The 20,207-nt window shown below is 37.1% G+C and overlaps 1 protein-coding gene across 2 annotated transcripts in view; it reads left to right on the forward strand.

Annotated features, from left to right (window-relative positions):
• The window catches only part of LOC113525404 (uncharacterized), a 34,966-nt gene extending 15,664 nt beyond the window's left edge, over positions 1 to 19,302 (forward strand). The window contains exons 29-52 of one of the 2 annotated variants that reach the window (XM_053229718.1): positions 171 to 289; positions 409 to 534; positions 637 to 830; positions 986 to 1,080; positions 1,199 to 1,329; positions 3,984 to 4,108; positions 5,719 to 5,836; positions 5,958 to 6,170; positions 6,661 to 6,831; positions 6,964 to 7,101; positions 7,293 to 7,342; positions 7,561 to 7,693; positions 8,577 to 8,656; positions 8,818 to 8,944; positions 9,391 to 9,581; positions 11,311 to 11,401; positions 11,579 to 11,705; positions 11,883 to 12,064; positions 12,179 to 12,334; positions 12,559 to 12,692; positions 14,555 to 14,688; positions 15,663 to 15,757; positions 16,152 to 16,389; positions 17,120 to 19,302. In XM_053229718.1, coding sequence (XP_053085693.1) covers positions 171 to 289; positions 409 to 534; positions 637 to 830; positions 986 to 1,080; positions 1,199 to 1,329; positions 3,984 to 4,108; positions 5,719 to 5,836; positions 5,958 to 6,170; positions 6,661 to 6,831; positions 6,964 to 7,101; positions 7,293 to 7,342; positions 7,561 to 7,693; positions 8,577 to 8,656; positions 8,818 to 8,944; positions 9,391 to 9,581; positions 11,311 to 11,401; positions 11,579 to 11,705; positions 11,883 to 12,064; positions 12,179 to 12,334; positions 12,559 to 12,692; positions 14,555 to 14,688; positions 15,663 to 15,757; positions 16,152 to 16,389; positions 17,120 to 17,211 — 3,260 coding nt within the window. In that variant the 3' untranslated portion in view covers positions 17,212 to 19,302. The remainder of the gene's footprint in view (positions 1 to 170; positions 290 to 408; positions 535 to 636; positions 831 to 985; positions 1,081 to 1,198; positions 1,330 to 3,983; positions 4,109 to 5,718; positions 5,837 to 5,957; positions 6,171 to 6,660; positions 6,832 to 6,963; positions 7,102 to 7,292; positions 7,343 to 7,560; positions 7,694 to 8,576; positions 8,657 to 8,817; positions 8,945 to 9,390; positions 9,582 to 11,310; positions 11,402 to 11,578; positions 11,706 to 11,882; positions 12,065 to 12,178; positions 12,335 to 12,558; positions 12,693 to 14,554; positions 14,689 to 15,662; positions 15,758 to 16,151; positions 16,390 to 17,119) is intronic. The other variant, XM_053229719.1, reaches the window with a different exon arrangement.
• The last annotated feature ends 905 nt before the right edge of the window (positions 19,303 to 20,207 follow it).

Genomic DNA, 20,207 nt, shown 5'->3' on the forward strand with positions numbered 1-20,207 from the left:
GCTTGTGTATTTGCTGACTCAGCCTAGTCCAGTGTGCAGGCAGTGATCAGTAGATGTGATTGGCAGATGAAGAATTTGGGCTAAGTCAGGAGTGTCCCACATTCACTGGTCTAATATCAATCCGAATTCACCACAGACTTTTTTCATTAGTGCCCTATATTGCCTCACAGGCCTGAGCTGCTATGGCAGAGGAAGCTTCTACATGTTCCTGAAACAGATGTTCCTCAATTTTGGATTCCCTGACCTGAAAGATTTCCTGTCTCTGATCCCAGCTGACCGACAAGCAGAGGTATTTCTGCTCTATAACACTGATCGTGTCAGTGAGTCGCTCACTAATAGTTTAAGCGGCAGCCAATGAGCTGTCAACATCTCCCTCTGTAACAGTTGTCTCTGCTCTGTGTCCTCTAGCTTTTGGGCTCCATCTCTCCGGAAGAACTCAGCGAGTTTCTGAACAGGCCAAACACAGTCATTGATGGTTCTGAGCTCTGCACACTCCTCAACAACTACAATAGAACCAATCAATACCTGGAGATGGTACACCTGTCTTCATTTCACCTACCCTTTTAGTCCATGTGGATTACTTGCCTTTATTATATCAGGATTAGCTCATAGAATAATCCCTGTTTCTCTCTACAGGGGTCTGTTTTATCCTCAGCTTTGGCCAGCCACACGTTGGGGTGTGTGTGGCCTCGTGCTCTCAATGCCTCGTCTCAGGCTGATGTAGAACAGTGGTTTAATGTCACCCTGGTTCACTACCTGCCCTACCTCAGTTCTCAGCTCATCAGCTCTGCCCAGCTCAGTGGCGCCTCCTGTCTGTCATACAGGAAACTGTGAGTATTTGTTTGATGTACCATTACACAGGGTTGTCAGCACAAACACTGCCCCCTGTCTCTTGGCTAAAAAATTGAGGATCTGTACTAAAATCACTTCTATATGTATATATGTATGTATGTATAAATGTGTGTTTGTGTGTGTTTGTGAGCAGGTTGTCTATTCTGGGGGACAACTACAATTTTTCCACAACTGATTTCACCCCAGCTGATGTGTACAGCTCCATAAAGGTGTATCTGAAAAGCAGTGGTATGAATAACTACACTTCTTTTTCTCTCTCTGCTAAATAGTACAGCACATTAGTTTTAATTAATCTTTCTGTGTGCACATTTCTGTGTCTACATGTCTATCTGTGTATATCTTTCAGATGGCAGTCCCCACTGCTATAACTCCTCAGATCCTCTGTTGAACTCTACTGCCTGGTTTTCTCATAACATTGGATTCTTCATCACCTTCATCACCCTCACCGATCTCCAGTCATTTATATCAGATAGCAAGGTAACACAAACATGCACACACACATACCCACACAGTGGGATCCAAAAGTCTGAGAGCACTAGTGCAAATGCTTCTATTCTGCATTCTTTTCTAATTTAATGCAACAATTTTCATCATAAATTACTGTATATTATTGTATACACACATATATATAAATATATGTATATATTTCAATTTCAGAGTTTCTTAGTATTTGATATGTCCCCTTTTTGGTTTAATGACAGTGTGCACTCGAGTTGACTCCACAAGTTTGTGCAAAATCTTATGATCCGTTTTAAATCAAATCCATCGGAGTGTCACATGTACATATGCTTTTATAGAAGAAATTAGGCATGATGAAATTCTGGCCCTTTGTACAAAGCAGTTAACAAGGTCAATATCACAAATTTGTTTACATTTAAATAGGGACTTATATCTTATTAAATATTCAAGATATTAAACATTACTTTCTTTGGTTTAAATATTTCAAAATTCTGTTTCTGTTTATTTCCAATTTTAAATGAAAAAGAAAAATCCCAAATGTGGTTTCAGACTTTTGGACCCCACTGTATATATGTACACTATATGGCCAAAAGTATGTGGACACCTGACCCGATCTGTTCAAAAATTGCCATAACAGACTCCGCTCCAGGCTTTCTTTTTTGGAGTACGTTTGTGCAAATTTGTGCCATTCAGTCAAAAGAGCATTTTTGAGGTCAGACAATGAATTTGGATGAGAAGGCCTGACTCACAGTTAACATTACAAATCATCCCAAAAGTGATCATTGGGGTTGAGGTCAGGGCTCTGTGCAGGCTGCTCAAGTTCTTTCACGTCAACCTTGGCAAACCATGTCTTTATGGAGCTTGCTTTGTGCACAGGGACACTGTCATGCTGGAACAGGTTTGGGCCCTTTAGTTCCAGAAAATGGGAATAGTCAATGCTACAGCATACAAAGACATTTTAAACAACTGTGTGCTTTACATGTTGTGCCAGCAGTTTGGGGAAGGCCCACATATGGGTGTGATGGTCAGGTGTCCACATACTTTTGGCCATATAGTGTATATATATTCTCACACCACACACACACACACACACACACACACACAGTACGCTACTGCTCAATGTTTTCACATTATTCATAATTCACAGCAGATTCGTAGCGTAGCCATCTGAAGGTAGTTACCATAAACTGCCATATATCCATGCACTCCAGTTTCTACTGCAGCTGGCCTGGCTGTGGTCTGAAACATGGGTTAAATCAACGCCTGCATACTCTGCTTAATGTAAGTCACACTTGCATCTAGAAATGATTCAGAAGCATGTTGTGTGTTGTGCTGGCAGAAATTAATTTCACTGGAATGAGGAAATATTCACAATTATTTTTTCCTCATCTGTACAATTAAATTAGTAAATGTTACATGCTCATGCATTTAAATTGGATAAAATCACCTGAATCATTTAAGGCACAACCTACGATCATCTTTCCATATTAATAACATTACCATGATATACATTTATGACACTGAAAAAGAATAAAATAACATCTTAATAATATGGGAAAATTAAACCTTATATTATAAATCCTGCTCACATTTCTTATAATACACTGTACTGATATTGCAGTGGTTAGTTTTGTTGCCATTAAAAAATAAATATATATAAATGTAATTTTATTTGTGTCAAAATCATCTTGTCTCAGCTTTAATGTATCATCTCATGCCTAATATATATCAGTTGGCAGCAGTGCAATACATAAAATCATGCAGATACAGATCAAGAGCTTTAGTTAATATTCAAATCAAACATCAGAATGGGAAAAATGTGATCTCTGTGACCTTATCTGAGGCATGGATGTTGGTGCCACAAGGGCTGGTTTGAGTATTTCAGAAACTACAGATCTCCTGGGAATTTCACACACAACAATCTCTAGAGTTTACAGAGAATTGTGCAAAAAACAAAAACATTTAGTGAGTTCTATGGACAGAAAAGATAAGAGATATCAGATAAGATAGATCAGATAAGATGGATCATATCTTGTTGATAAGAGATATCAGAGGAAAATGGCCATATTGGTTCGAGCTGCCAGAAAGGATATCGTAACTCATATAATGACTTTTTACAATTGTGGTGAGCAGAAAAGCATCTCAGCATGCACAAAACATCAAATCTCAAGGTGGATAAGCTACCACAGCAGAAGACCACATTGGGTTCAAATCCTGTCAGCCAAGAACAGTAATCTGAGGCTATCATGGGCACAGACTCACCCAAACTGGACAGATGAAGTCTGGAAAAAAAAAATCACCTGGTTTTTCCAATCCCGCTAAACTATAGAGACATAATGACTGCTGTGTGTGAAAATCCCAGGGGATCAGTAGTTTTTGAAATACTCAAACCAGCCCCTCTGGTACCAACAACCATACCACAGTTAAAGTCACAGAGATCACATTTTTTCTTCATTCTGATGTTTGATGTGAAAATTAACTGAAGCTCTTGGCCTGTATTTGCATGATTTTATGCACTGTGCTGCTGCCACATGATTGGCTGATTAGATAACTGCATGAATATGCAGGTGTACAGGTGTTCCTAATAAAGTGTATACACATATGGAATGCAAAATATGTAAACACACAATGACCTCACAGTTTATTGATTGTGTTTTTATTGTGTCCTGTAGATTGGTGTGTTCCTGGAGAATTCGGAAAATCTTCAGTTGTTTAATAACTCAGAAATTGCAGCCAGTGTCACAGAATACTACACAACTCAATTATACATCCAGAATCCCAACTTTAACCCCCTCAGGTGAAGCATTATATGTACACTATATAATACTAATCTCTAATTTCAAAATCCACAATTTAATCACTAACTAGGGGTGCCCAATTCAAGTCCTAGAGTGACAGAACACTGCAGAATGTTTGTTAAAATTCATATATAAGTGGCAATCCTGTTGAGACCAAAACGTTATTATATGAGTACTGTATGTAGACCAAATACGCAAAATCAACTATATGCAAAGAGCACCAAAAAGTGTGAGAACAAATACACAAGGTGACATGGAATTCAGTATGTTTCATTTTGGTAAGTATGAAACCATAAAGACTATTACTTCATGAATATTAATTTTGTCATCTTCATGGCTGTTTAATAGTTTGAGTAGTGTGAAAAGTCAGGATTGTAGTACAAAACCAAAGAGGGAGCCAGGTCTTGAAGAAATCAACAGCTCCGAAGTTGTGGAATAGGGAATGGATCTAATATTCTGATAGGGAGATGTCGAGTTTTGTGGATCAGGTTCACACTTGACAGGCTTTTACATAGTTTACAACATCAGTTTATAGGTATGTAGCAAGATTATTTATTTGATTCAAATAAATTATTTATTTGAAGAATATTCTAGAGTTTTAAATTTGGTTCTTTGTAAACTAAGTATTTCATTCATACGAGCTGAATACACATTACCCTGGCAATATTATTTTCTGCTTGTTTTTGAACTGCACCATTAGATTGGCAGGAAAAGGCAATGGCTCCTATGTTCTTGGTTTGGGTAAAGGCCTGTGAAGGAACCTGCCCATAGACCCTGACAAAAGTTGATGATTTTTGCAAAATTGACATATTCTGGCCTGTGAGGACTGAGTGTTCTGTTGAGAAAACATTTATTAACATACAAACCTATTCAGAGTCAGTAACTTAACTTCCAAAAGTTACATCAAAATTTATGCTTGATAATGCAGGCATATTCATATTAATTTTTTTTAATTAATTCAAATTAATTAAGCCAAATTTCTTGGCTCCACATTCATATTATGCAAATCACCTGTGCATAGTTTTTGCCTTAGTGGAGGCACGACACACCCAAACATTACCTTGCAATTTGTATTCTCAAATGTACAACATTTCTGCTTCTTTGCAGCTGGACCAGGATCATATGTCTCAATGACCATGTTCCTCACTGTCTCAATTAGGCTGAGCAAATTTCCCTGCTTTTAGCAATAAATTTTTAAGAGTCGACTGTTTTGGCATTGTCTGTTCAACCACGCAACTGTGCAGTGACTATTTGTCGGTAGAAAGAGGAAACTTTAAAATAAAGATTTTACTTTTCACTCAAGTTGTTGTAAATAATTTAATTTGTAAATTAATGTAACGTAATGTAAAGAAAATTGTTGTATTAAATTAGAAAACAATGCAAAATTGAGGCATTTTCACTAGTGCTCTCAGAACATTTTCACTAGTGGTCAACATTAATACACCCCTGCACTATAGACTACAACAAAAACTGAAATTAATGTATAGCTTGGAAAAATGGTGTAATACATGGTTTCTTGATTAACAGGAAGTATCAGTTGCAAGTCCTTCATCTTTGTTATGTATATAGGCAGACGCTGATCAGACTCCATGTGTGTGTTTGTGTGCAGATTACCAGGTGGACTTCTCTGTAAAGCTCCTGGCTCTGTGTTTGTTCCTCTTGGAGATGCAGACTGTCAGACCATTCTGTCGAGCATCAACAAATTCTGCAGTGAAACCAATCCAGAGGTAATCAGTCCATTTTGAATACCAATCCCAATAATGGTACCAGATTTTCTACCATTTGAATGAGCATGTCTAATCAATCATTCTGTAACAGTGTAAGTTTCCCATCCTCCTTTTCTCTCAGATCACAGCAACACTTGTGGCGAAGTTTTCTACTTTGTCGGCATCTACAGTTCAGCTGCTTGGCAGCCAGAGTGTTGGCCTGACTGTTGGCCAGATAAGTTCTGCTCCCTATAGTGTGATAAACAGTGCTCTGCCTACACTTAGTAACGTCAGTGGCTGGAACCAGGGCCAAGCAAATGCCCTCATCCAGAGCATCATTAGTGCAGGCTTAAATGTGAGTGTACACTGCACACTACCCAACACAAAAATGTTTCTATAATATGGGAGTGTCTTCCTGTCAGGTGTTTTGCCATAGAGTTTTTTTTTAATTCCTACCATTCAGTAGAACCGAAGATGCAATTGTTCGAGTGGAGAAATATTACCTTTCAGTTACCTTTCAGTCAGTTACTTAACTTACAAAACTCAAGAGCCATCTGGACAGATTCCAGATGCAAATTCCACATCCAGAATCAAATGCCTTTCTTAGCACACATTTTTATGAATGTTCATAATGATGCAACACTACAGAGAAGACCAAGCCACTAAGCAGTCATTTGTCAAGTTCAATTTCAACCCCCTGAAATGTGGAGTATGTTTAAAGAGGGTTGCAACTCCTATATGGTGTAAATATAGCATGCACTTAAAAGAGAACAGTTGATTTTAGGTTGAGTTTTGGTTGGAATTTGTTGAGCTGTAATCTGATTGGCTATTGTTTTTGTTAACAGATTAGCAGTGCCTCCTCTCTGTTATCTCTGGGCACGCTAATTGAAGGAGTTCCCTCTGCAACCATCTCCAGCATCCCATCTTCTCAGCTTCTGTCTTTATCCCAGAATCCAACATTCATCAATAATATTCTGTCAGCACCAGTTATTCTGCAAGAAACCTATGTCCAGCAGGTACTCACATCTCGCAATCACACATGCGTATATGCCATATTCTATCACAGTTTTTATAAATAATTATAATAAAATGTGATATATATATATATACACACACACACACACACACACACATGTATACTCTTTCAGATCATCTCTGTAGACCAGACCAAAGTGATAGAGAATGTCCCAGATGCACTGGTCATGTATATCCCAGTTATTCTACTGTCATCTCTGAGCTCTGTTGAGGTTTCACTTGTTAATAACAAGAGCTGGAGTCATGAACAGGTAACAGAACATACACACAATTAAATACTTTAGAAAGGATTTCAAACAGTAGAACATATAAATTGCTTTTGTACGGAATAGAGTAACTTGTTACACATTAAGACATGTAATGCTTGTGGAGTCATGATATGTGTAAAAAATTAATAACTGTTGAATTCTTTGTTTTTTTTTTTTGTTTTTTTTTTTACCAGGCTTTGATGTTTTTTGGTGCAGTGACCAGTGCCAGTGATAATCCAGAAAAGTGAGTTAAAAACACATATTCTTATACACATTTTTTTTCATTATATAAATATATACTGCCAGAATAAGTCCACAGTGTGTGAGCAACAGCTGTACATGTCCAGCTAAGCATTATAATATTATGGTTTATCGCATATCTTTTTGGTGTTGAAAATCAAGGTGTTCAAGTGTGTGTATGTGTGTTTGTGTGTTTGTGTATGTGTGTGTTTCTCCCCACAGTCTGTCAGCATCAATACTGCAGGGATTCACCTGCAGCTCAGTTCAGACTCTCCCACGGCAGAAAATCAAAGATCTGGTGAAAGCCTGTAGACCACGTGAAGGCAGAGACAAGGTCCTCCTGAAAGAGGCTCAGGTACATACACTCTGATATTCTTCCAGAATGAGTTCATTTTAATCATGAATGCTAGCAGTTGAGCATTTTAATACACCTGTTTTATGTCAGGTTGTTCAAGATTTTTCATGCTTTAAAATGTATAGCACTACATTGCAGATGAATTCTAAAATCTGATCAGGATTAATTTTCTATTATTTCCTCACATGGTTATGATGGAGTGTCAGCTGAAAGGCAGATTACAGGTCTATATTAATCTGCTTGTTCTTATGTGTTATTGTTTCTATGCAATGGTTCATTCACAGGTACTTTTATAGCAGATGCTATATATTAAAATTATTTGCCAGTGAGAACAGGAACTAACTTGTTTCACTGACGTTCCACAACTTTAAATGTAACTCTAAATGGATAAAAAGTTTGGTGTGTCTTTCATTAATAAATAAAAATTGTAATTGTTGGCAAATTGCCATGCCATATGAGAAATAAAACTCTTGGGGATGTGCTGTTAATAAAAAAAACAATAATAAAAATCTCCGGGGAGGTAACAGTAACTTTGCATTTTGCATTAACAGTTAAAATTTGTTTCCTGTAGACAGATTAAAGTCCAGGTTAAATATTGCTGGTTAATTTGTTAATCAGCTAACACTTTTTAGCAAGTTACATACATTGTCTGTCATGTTACCTTACATTAGCCAACTAGGTTTAACCATGGGAGAACTTCTGAAAAATTAGGGCAAATGTTGGTGTAGCAACAGTTTTCTGAAACCGTCATGCATCATACATGTTAAATATTTTTTAGATTGTTTGAAGTTATCGATGCCATGAGAGTGGCGTGGTAAATTGAAGTAAAGTAAAAAGGATGCTTAATGTAACAGTGCATAATTCAAGGTGTTCTCTGTTGTAGCTGACCTGCATGTACAACAACATGAAAGAAGACTCTGAGAACTTCACTGACGTCCCTTCTGACATGCTCCTCTACTACAGGTGTGTAAAATAAAATGCACACTGTATTCATCTGTATTGGTTGCTATGTTGCATATTTGGATTTTTTTGAGGAATTGTTTTATATATTATATGTAATGCTTTACTTGAGTGTGTGTGTGTGTGTGTGTGTGTGTGTGTGTGTGTGTGTGTGTGTGATATAGCTATGACAAAGTGAAGCATGGGAATTGCAGATCATATTTCACTGCTTTGGGAAGAGCAGATTTCTTTGTTCCTTCAAGTGTCCTCAATAAAGCAGCCACCCTGTTCAACAATGCACGGGAATGCCTGGTAATAAGCACAGATACAAACTGTACAATTACTTATAATACAAAAAGTAGAAAAAATTATTTCATAGTCCATGGACTGTTTATTGGAACTGAAATGCTTTGGAAAACATAGCAACATTTGAACTCTTAATACTGTTAGACCCAGCAGCCCAACTGCTAAGAGAAAAAAAATAAAAAATTTCAAAAACCTTGCACACATCTTACCTTATGTGCATTATGCATCCTAAAGCACAAAGCATTTAAATTGCATGTCCCTGTCCTTTAATGTTACAAGATGCTAGCTTATAGCCAATAAAAATTTTGATGTAATTTAATAATTTAATACAGAGTAATCCTTACAATTCACACATGCAACTGACTCGTTCACTTAAATCACACAGGACAGCTCGCTAACATACAGACCTGCGTCACCTGCGTGACTTTTCTGCATGGTTTATGATGTTGTAGGGTATATCTGGTGTGAGTCTGACCAGGGATCAGGTGGAGGTTCTAGGGAATATGGCCTGCACACTGGACTCCTCCTACATCCAGAACTCTCACCCTCTCATTTTGGAGAAACTGAAGAACTGTGGAGATCTTTCTGACTCTCAGATCACTGCTATACAGTCACTACTCCTCAGTGGAAACACCACTTATGGGTGAGAGTGAGAGCTTAAAGCAAAATCTGAAAATAGACCAGAGGTAGAAAAAAAGGTTCAGGGGCCAGTTACACCAGCTGAATGTAAGTGTTACTGTAAGTTAGGGTTGATTCTAAACCATAAGCTGAGAGGAGTTTGTTTAAAACTCCTCTGAATTTCGGTTGCACCACAGATACTTGATACTAGATACTACACTAGTATTGTGTAAGGTGATCATAGATGAAAACTTTGTCACAGAGAGTGCTATATTTCACCTTCACCAGCCAGTCAAACATAATTCAAACAAACAATATTTATAGTGGGGGCTAAAAGTCTGAGACCACATTGAAAAACTGAAAATTTTAAAATTTTTAAAAAATTTTTTAAATTTAAAACTGTAAATAAACATAAAGTTTTAGAATTTTGAAAATCGTTAAAAAAAAAAAAGGAATGCTGCACAATTTCTAGGTCACTATTTAAATTTAAGCGCATTTGTGATATTGACTATGCTAACTCCTTTGTACAAAAGGTCAGATTTTCCTTATCTCTTCTGTTGAAGCATGGGTTTGAGTGCATACTGTCATTAAAGCAAAAAGGGGATATAATAAATACTAAGAAACTCTGAAATTCATGTAAATATGTTTAGGATTCTATGTTTCACTTAAGTTGTTGCTGATAATATCATCTGTAATTAAAACATTTGTGTTAAATTGAAAAAGAATGTGTAGCAGAAGCATTTTCACTAATGGTCTCAGACTTTTGGACCCCTCTGTACATTCATGATCGAAATGTCTTGAGACATAAGGAAGTGGTTAATGTCAATCTTTTTTCAGTTTATTTTATTTACATCAAGTTAGTTCTATTTTAACCATAGATATTTGAACAAAAGCAAAAGGCTTGTGCTTTGCAATGAAGTGGTGACTCAATTTGTCATTGATTTTATACTGATATTCACGTGTCCTATTCTACTGCTTGGGCTCTTCTGTGACAAATTTAACAGCATTTTGGTAACAAACCAAAACAATGAAAAATAGCTAACCCCTACAAACTTAATCCACATTTGAATACACTGAACAACAATGTAATATTATACTAATGTTAAATATTTTTGTTGTGTACCTTGCCATTATTTCAATTTGAAGACATATTGCACTACAGAGTTAAAGAGCTTGCTACACTGGCTGATAAAAAAAAACAGCCAATTTGTAGTCTTATAACACCTATATGTTATATGTTCCATTATAGAAACTGAATTTCTATGAGGTATACATGTCTAGTTATCATAGACCATGAAGAAACTATTCACTTGAAGAAATTCTCCTAACAAAATACAAATATGAGGGTTAATGCTCTTATACACTGCATATGGTAACATTGTTCAATTTGAACACAATCACTGAGATGTGTTAATAACAGCAAACATTACACTACTAGCAGGACTGTGCAATTTTTTTTACATTATAATTTAAGGATATGTTGAAACTTACTTGGTGCAACCATGAATTTTTTAATAGTTCATACTCAGACTTATTGGCCATTTCAAATTAGTTCAAATTAGGCTATGATGGTACTTACATTCAACTGGTGCAAACAGCTGCATAACTTTAACTGTGATGAATCTTTTAGTAAAGACCAAGCTTTAATTGCATGTCTTAAATAAAGTGGTATGTGTATATATATATAATTGTATTGTATTGTGTTAAATATGCATAAAAACTTTATTTTTTATGACTGATTTGTCATTAATCAGTAATCCTTTAAAGTGGAATGCGCAGACTCTGGAACAACTGAGTATCCTGCCTCTCTATTTCAAATCAGACTTCTGGGGACAGTTCAGCTCTGTATGTAAATCTTTACTAAAATGAAACTTTAATGTACTTAAAAAACATTAACCTTTTTGCTATCATTTTGCTAACATTTGTTATCTATTTTACCTCCAACTTTTCTGTGTATATGTAACATTTTATTTAGAATAGACATTCCCCAGTGATTGGAATTGTTGTGTAATTTCCTTGTAGGATCTAAAAAATATGTTTTTGAAGAAATTCATGCCTTTCCTGAGGAATCAAAAGACTCCGATACAGAAACTGAGGAAATTTTTTATGGAATGCAACTCCAAAGTGTCCAGAGTCCATCGTGCTGCAGGTAACAGCGCTTAAAGCATAAAGACATACCCAGACACAATGAGATGATTTTGTTATTAAAGGTGGTCTTTAATAATGCAAAATCAAAAAGACATCAGGGACAGTCTAGGACTGCAGTGCATGCTCTGTGTATCTCAGCGCTGAATGTGAATTGTTTCCCTCTCTCTGGCTCTAACAGTATGCACCACTGGCAACATCACAGCTGTGACAATTGCAGACGCATCATTTCCTGTGGGATATGACTCCACTCAGTTTGATTTGTGTTTGAATATCACTGTCCTGCAAGACAACCTGGCACCCATCACTGAGAAAGTGGTGGACACCAGTTTCCAGACTGTCATTCTAAACAAGTTAAACCAGGTCAGCAGCACTGAACACTGGACTTATAAATGCTGTAGGACAGAGGAGATTGTGAACAGTTATTAGGTTGTATATGGTGTTTGATTTGGTAATATGTGTGTGTGTTTGCTGTAGATCTACCCATCAGGCCTTAATGACAGTGTGCTACAGCTCCTGGGCCCTACGTCTCGTGTGGCTACGATTGATGACATCAGCAAGTGGAAAATAACAATAACTGACACACTGTCCTCTTTGATGAACTCAAATAATGGAAACTGGGCACCAGAGATGGTAATAAAGAAGAAGTGTGTGTGTGGGAGTGTGTGTGTGTCTGAGAGAGAGAGAGAGAGAGAGAGAACTATGATGTACATCTGGTACAGTAGATCACATCAGATGATGACTTCTGGCTGTAGATTTCTTGTTAAATAGAGCTAGTGACATTAAGAACCTAACATGTTAGTACTTCTCAGATATGGATGTATTTGGTAAAAGAGTAATTTGTGTGTGTTTTATAGAGTAATGCAGTGATTACAAGGTATCTGAGCGTGGCTAATCACACTCTGGGAACTGCTGAAATAAATGCAGTTGGTTCCAATATCTGTTCTTTGGATGTCAGTGTACTGGAAAATATCACTTCTGAGAACTTGAAGTAAGTACACACATATATGCACAGTCATACACAAATATAGACACACCAAATTCACAGATTCTTATTTTAAAGTCTGGATCTTCAGTTTGGAGACCAAAATGAGTGTACATTGTGCAGGAGACAGGGAACTTTTTACAAAGTTTCATGCTTCTTTTATTTTTATTTTTTTCTCTGAGTGCTTGTCAGCATTTTACACATTTACACATGCACAAACACAAATACACAGAGTTCACCTCAGCTCTCTCTCTCTCTCCGGGTCATGGCATCCCCTAAAAGACAAACAAAACCACACAAACAAATTTGCTATGATCACACACAAGTGAGAATCATCACACATTACTTGACGGCTCAACCCGCCTTCTCTGCGTCAACAGCTGACACTCAACCACGCACCCACTGCCACATACCTCCACCACCCATCTCAGGCTGGGGAGCCATCCAGCCTGCAGCCAACACCCCTCCTCTCCCATGATCACCTGGGACAAAACAGCCCCCAGAGCTCTACCTGACACATCAGGCTGCAGAACAAATGGAGAGAAAAGTCATGAGAATGCAACAGTGGGCCCGTACACAAAACCACATGTACCTGGCAAAAAGCCCGCTGGCACAGCTCCATCCACTGGAATGGATCTGGTGCTCCTTTTTAGTGAGGTCAGTCAGTGGGCTGGTGACGTCCAAAAAATTAGGTACAAACCTGCAATAACAGCCAGCCCCAAGAACTGCCTTGCCCCCTTTTTGGTCTTGGGTCTTGGACAGGCCTGCCCACTGCTGCTGTCTTATCAATTTTGGGACACACCTGCATATGGCCCAGATACTGTAGTTCCACCCATGCAGTCACACACTTCTTTGGATTTGTTGTGAGCCCTCCCATGTCAAGGATCTGAGGACAGCTCTTAGATGTCAGGCTGCTGCCAATAATTGCTATAAATGACTGTCATCTAAATAAGCAGCAACATTGGCACTGTGTGGGCAGAGTATTCTGTCCATGAGACACTGAAATGTCAAAAAAAAAAAAAAAAAAAAGGTGACAAATTGATGTATACCAAACAGAGTGGAAAAGGTGGAGTTGGAGTCAAGGGACTCTGCCAATATCCCTTGGTTAAATCCAGTGTCGAATAAAAGTGCCTAACCAATTGAACAGTTCATCAATGCGTCTCATTGGGTATGCATCAAATTTAGACACCATGTTGACTTTTCTAAAGTCCACACAAAAACGGATTGACCCACTGACCTTGGGCATTTGTGTGCCACCATGTCTGGAGGAGTCTCTTTGTGGTGTTCTGTGGGGTCTGTTTGATACTGTAGGCTGAATAGATGGAGCAGTTAGTGCTCAACATCAGTTATATGAAACTTTTTTGGATTTTTACACAACAAAGTGGGTACAAAAACACCTATATGCAAAATATACAAAGCAAGATTAGCAGATTGAGGACCCAAACCATAACCCCTACAAACCAAAAGAAGAAAAAACAGAGAGTATGCTAAAAACCAATTGACATGGGGACCGCTTTTGAGTCTAACAGCACTGCAGCCAGAAACAGGGCTAAAGCAAAGAATAACCTATTCTTTTGAAAAAGGCACACTCTATGAGAAATCAGTGCTGGAAAGACATCACTTATGCCGTGTCATTTTACCAGGCCAAGGATATATACCCAAGTTAAGATACGTCTAAAAAATAGCTCATCCTAATTATGACTTACTTATTTTCATTTTAAAAAGAATTATTTAAATTTTAAAACAGTTTCCATTTTGTTGGGTAGTGGATAGTATTCAAATTTGTTTGAAAAGGTACTTAAAAGAAAAATAGTTCTAAAAACCAACATAAAAAATAATGGATCATGTTATATTTTTTCACTTTGCAGGAATGCAAACACTCTGGATCTGTCCTCATGTTCCATTCAACAGAAGTCTGCTCTGTACACCATTGGCAACTCCTCATTCAGCAGACAACGCAGCAATGCCAGGACATATTACCAACTCATCAGGCCTTACCTGGGTAACTAGCTTCCACACACAAAGCCAAACACTATGATTACATGCTCATTCACTTTACAAAACAAAAAAAATCACAATCATCATTCATACACATGTACAGAAAACCTATAAATTTGCCTAGAACAGTAAAGCTATAACATTTTACAAAGTAATCATGCCTTATATTGCCATAGTCATCTGTGCCAGGGGATCCAAGAGAGCATAATTGGCAATGCTCTCTGGGTGGGAGGGGCATACTCTTTCCTCTATCAATCAGAGCAATGCTTAGCCAATCATGGGCATCTGTGAGATCATGTATGTGGGCAGATAGGACTCTCATCTGAGTGTGTTACACAGCCGTGTGATGCAGCTTGAGCAGAAGTTTGAAAAGATGTGGTTGGCTGGCTTCATGTGTCTTGGAGGAAGTATGTGATAAACTTCACCCTACCCTATATCTGTCATGTAATAAAGGAGAGCTGGCTAATAAGTGGATGAGTATTGGTAAAATTGGGAGGAAATAGGATCAGCATTAAAAAAATATAATGTTCTTCCTGATGCTCAATCACAAACCATAAAGGCAAGCTCTAATCTACATGGTGTCCCAAAAGGCTCCATACATAGGGATAATTAACGGTTTTAAGCATAGTGTAACTTTATTTACAAAAGTTACATTTTGCTACATGATTGCCATTGCACACACGGAGTCATCTCTTCCAACTTTGGCTCCCAGTTTGGTAACAGTGTCACATATAATGTGCAACCTTGCTGCAGCTTTCTGATCCAGCCATGAAAATGATTTCAATTTGTTCTTCTTTTGTCAAAGGCATTTTTAAAGGCTATCTGAAAAAGAATATAATATAAACTAAGTATGAAAAACTTTGGAAGATATTTTGCTAAAAAGTGTTAATTTCCGACTATGTTTCGAGACTTTTGGGACACGCTGTACTTTTATATTACTCAAACTTACCAACTTAATGTAACTGTGTGTGTGTGTAGGTGGTGCTCCTGTACAAGATATACAATCTCTTTCTACCAAGAATGTCAACATGGACATCACCACCTTCATGAATTTAAACCCTGCGGTTATCATGGTATGAAATGTCAATACAGCTGATTTAGCAGATCTGCCCACAGAGGTGCTGCCTTTTTACTGAAAAGTTGAGCTTAATAGCTGAAATTTTTTTTTTATTTGATACAATAATATAATGAAAAAAATGTTTGTTAATATTTGATCAGAAGGTTGTACGTTCAAAACAAGCTGCCACTGTTGGGCCCTTGAGCAAGGCCCTTAACCCTCAACTGCTCAGTTGTATAAATGAGATAAATGTAAGTTGCTCTGGATAAGGGCATCTGCCAAATGCCAGAAATGTAAATGTAAAATGTAAATTTGTGATTGTTACATTCACATACAAATGCAAATAAAATTTAAAAAAAGAATAACTTACGTCCAGGAACGTAACAGTGATGTTTTTGTGTGCAACTCAGGTCTTAAATGTGAGCACAGTGCAAGGTCTACTTGGGGTGAATTTGGTTGATCTGAAGCTGTTTGAGAAGTCCTCAGTGGTTCAGTCCTGGGTGGCTCAGCAGTACCAGTCTGATTTGAACACCCTGAACATTGGCCTAGTTGGGGGCAAAATCCCCCCTGTGACATCTCAATCAACAATCACTACTGTCACCACCAGCCAGACAAACCAAACGACTTCTGCCAATACCACAGCTCAGGGTAAGAACACTGTTTATCAAAAAGCACACTGCTACAGTAAGCCAGAGTTTACCCTATCACCAGTGTAGTGTTCAATTCCACATTTACTGCATTTTTTGTCATAATAATTTATGTATTTTCATTACTGTTACTGTTTATTGTTATATTAGCATCCACATTATTCTGTTCATTAGACCTGGGTACTAATAAACTATTACCAAATGGGACTGTCAGAACAATACTCATGCACAAATGTTACTCCTGAAAACCTGGAATTTTGATGCGACAGCCAAAAAACTTTCAACTAAAGTTCAGGTTTACTTAAAATACCAGAGCCAGATGCCTAAAGTTAGCAACTGTCACATAGTAGATGTACAAGATGTATGTTCTATCTTAGAACATTAAAAAAATTAAATAGTACAGTAAGCCTTCAAGCAAGAATCATTTTGGTATCAGTATTGATAAACGGACGTTTCAGCAGCAGTAGTGTTACAGTCGCTGCACCAGTCTGTGGTGATGAAACAGGAGCTCAGATTGTGGATGAAGCTGTCAGTCTATGTCTCTTTTCTCACTTATGGTCACGAGCTATGGGTAATGCCCAAAGAATATGGTTGGGAATGAATGAATTACTGGCAGTGGTATTAAATTTAAATGATACCCAGTCCTAGTGTAATGACATACAAAAAGATGTTAAACAAATGTTATCTAACATTTATGTCTAATTGTTTGTGTGTGTGTGTGTGTGTTTCAGTGTCGGGTGCATCTAGGTTTCATGCTGGAGCACCATTCCTCCTTCTGTGTGTAGGACTCTTGACTCTCACACACACTCTTCACACAACATAACATCAACATTTAACTACTATCACTAATTTATATAATCACATCTAATTGCTGTTATTCAGCATGTAGTCTGTTGTCATAATTAATTATTATTATAGATTTTATTACCAACATTTTTCTGATACATATTCTGTAGATGTTTGTTTATGATGTTTCCCTATGTTTCTGCATATGAGGTCTATTAGTTTGAATACAAATTTTGGGGTATAACTAATCTAATGTAATTTTTATTCTTTAAACAATTAATCTTTTGAATAATCTATAACCTTTGTTTCTTTCAATATGGTTTTAATCTAGGTATATATGTTGTAATCAATGCAAAATTGTCTTAATCTTCAAAATCACAATTAGCCTTTGTCCTATATTTTTTGAATATGATTATAGTTTATTTTCTAAAATATCTACTGATACAAGATTTTGTGTCATTATTAGGTTTAGTAATGTTTGTTCTTTATATCAAACCTCTGTTCCATTAGAAATGTTGTTCTTTTGTTCCATGTTTTCTCCCCAAATGAAACCTCCAGTGTGCTTGTCCAGTCCTGTTCAGCCTGGAATCCTAATTCACGAGGCTAAAATTAGTAACTAAAGTAAGGAATAATGCATGGCTGGCTAGTTTGCTGCATTAATACAAACTAAGTGAAACAAAGCAGCTTATAAATTTCTGTGGAGGAGACAACTGTGTAGACAGACTCCACATCTTCATCTCATAAAGTTTCCAATATAGCACATCACATTTGCAATCTTTAAGAAAAGTCACGCAGTTGTTGCCAATTGTTTTGGTTACAAGCTGAGGTGTTCACTCTTTACATCACAAATAAAGATTCAAGTCTGGCTAACATCTTTATTTTCTTTTGATATGTTTATATTTCCAAGCAACTGAATGTTACTTATGCTAATCAACCTAGTACAAGTTGTTCTACAATCATACAGATCCCTAGTTGGTCTGTGTAGTGCAGCAGGCGGTGAGATTTGGAAGTATGTGGTACAGCCACAACATGCACTGGACTACTGTGAACTACATTATGTTTTACCATATGTACTAAATGAATTTTTTGTTTTGCAGTCATCAGTAGAAAGGAACGTTTATCTTCTTTCTCTCATTGTTGAACTTGTACGAAATCTGGGCTACTGATTTGTCCACCCCTGCTGAGTATGTAATCTTAGAGTGTTTCCAATACACAATCTTTCCAAACAATGTTTAGTGTAGGCTCTAACAAAAAGAGATGTAACATTAAAGCTTCTTCAGTATTGTTCAAATATTATGAGTGAAATCTGTCTCACAGAATGCACAGAATGCAAGTTTGGCATACTGCTGATGGAAATAAAATTTATCAGAGCAACTGAATTTTTTTTGCAATTAGAAGTCCTTGCAACCCATTGAAACTTCATGGTTAGATATGGCCACATGTTATTCCTGTAGAAATTATTATTGTAAAAAATAATAAAAACAGATAACCCAAATAATCCTGTTTGTACAATTAACCCTATTTTAAGAATTAAATTTTTAATGTAAGACAACAGCTATCTCCCTTCTTTCTGTGTGAATAAAAATTCATTCTTCTTAATCAGACTGCTGTATTATTTTAGCATAGATTTACAGGTCATAGAAGGCCTTTTATGTAAAAGAGAGCACTATTTACAACTATTTCAACTGGTAAAGCAGGAATGCAGACCTAACACCACTGAACCTATGAACCTAAGCTAAGACAACAAAAAGATCCTCCAGCATATTAATGCCATCAACTACATGCACAGACAGCAGGGAGGTCAGTGTGCAGGACACTGAGCTCAGAACTTCAGAATATTTAAATATGTGGTGGTATGTTTCCCAGAATAACGTCATAAACTTTTACAGTCCAGTCAAAGCCTTGCTCTGAGCATCTCTGTCATTAATTCCATATGGATTCTTCCAAAGTGAAGAATGCACAGTTTCGTCATACTGTATCTGTCTTCCACTGTTAAACATGTTGTGCTCTAGATGGCAGCAGTGGCCTTCTGGCACTGCACTATACACTCAACTACTTAAACAAGAATATAACAAGGATGGAGTTATATGCACTTGATGACAGCTTTGATACTCTGTTAGTACTAGACAGACATACTCCATGTGGAGAATATTAATATTTAACTGTAAATCTTCATTTGTTTGCTTAACTGACCTGAGGCAGCTGGGGAACATCAAGTGCAAAGAAAAGCTGCATCTATTCAAGTCAATTACAGTCACTACAGTGTAAAAGTGTTTGTACACGAATTTGATGAAATGGTTGTTGGTTTGGACCTCTTTCACAACTAATCAAAAGAGGAAGTGGGATTGACCAACACCTGTTTAAGATGTAGATAAAGACATGGTACATTGACAATGACTATGATTATTTATAAAACAGTAAACTATCAACCAATGTGCTGTACAAATAAAATGAGTAACACAGACTAAACGAAATAAAATATGACAATGAGAACAAACATGGTTAATTAAAAGCCTTTGTGAAAAGATACGTTTTTAATTGAGATTTAAAAGCTACCAGATTCGGAGCTGTTCTAATATGCAGGGGTAGACTATGCCACCATTTTGGGGCCACTACTGCAAGGCGTGGTCTCCTTTCCTCAGCCTGGATTATATTTTATATATTACGTTCTATCTAGTAACAGTCAACATTCTCTGACCCACTGACCTAAGACATTTGTGGGGCTTGTGCCGATGTAAAAGGTCTGAAAGATATCAATGTGCTAACCCACTTAAGGATTTAAAAACAAACAATAGGATCTTAAATTCGGTTCTATAGCAGACCGGCAGCCAGTGAGGAGTAGCTAGTATAGGGGATATGTAGTCTCGTTTACAAGTCCTCGTCAGTAGTCTAGCAGCAGCATTTTGAACCACTTGCAGTTGTGACAAAAATGATTGACTAACTCCTATATAAAGAGAGTTACAATAATCCAGGCGTGAGGATACAAATGCACGTGTCACCCTTTCAAAGTCATTAAACAAAAGAAATGACTTG

The sequence above is a fragment of the Pangasianodon hypophthalmus genome, chromosome 26, assembly GCF_027358585.1.
Source record: "Pangasianodon hypophthalmus isolate fPanHyp1 chromosome 26, fPanHyp1.pri, whole genome shotgun sequence".
NCBI classification, from domain to species: Eukaryota; Metazoa; Chordata; class Actinopteri; order Siluriformes; family Pangasiidae; genus Pangasianodon; species Pangasianodon hypophthalmus.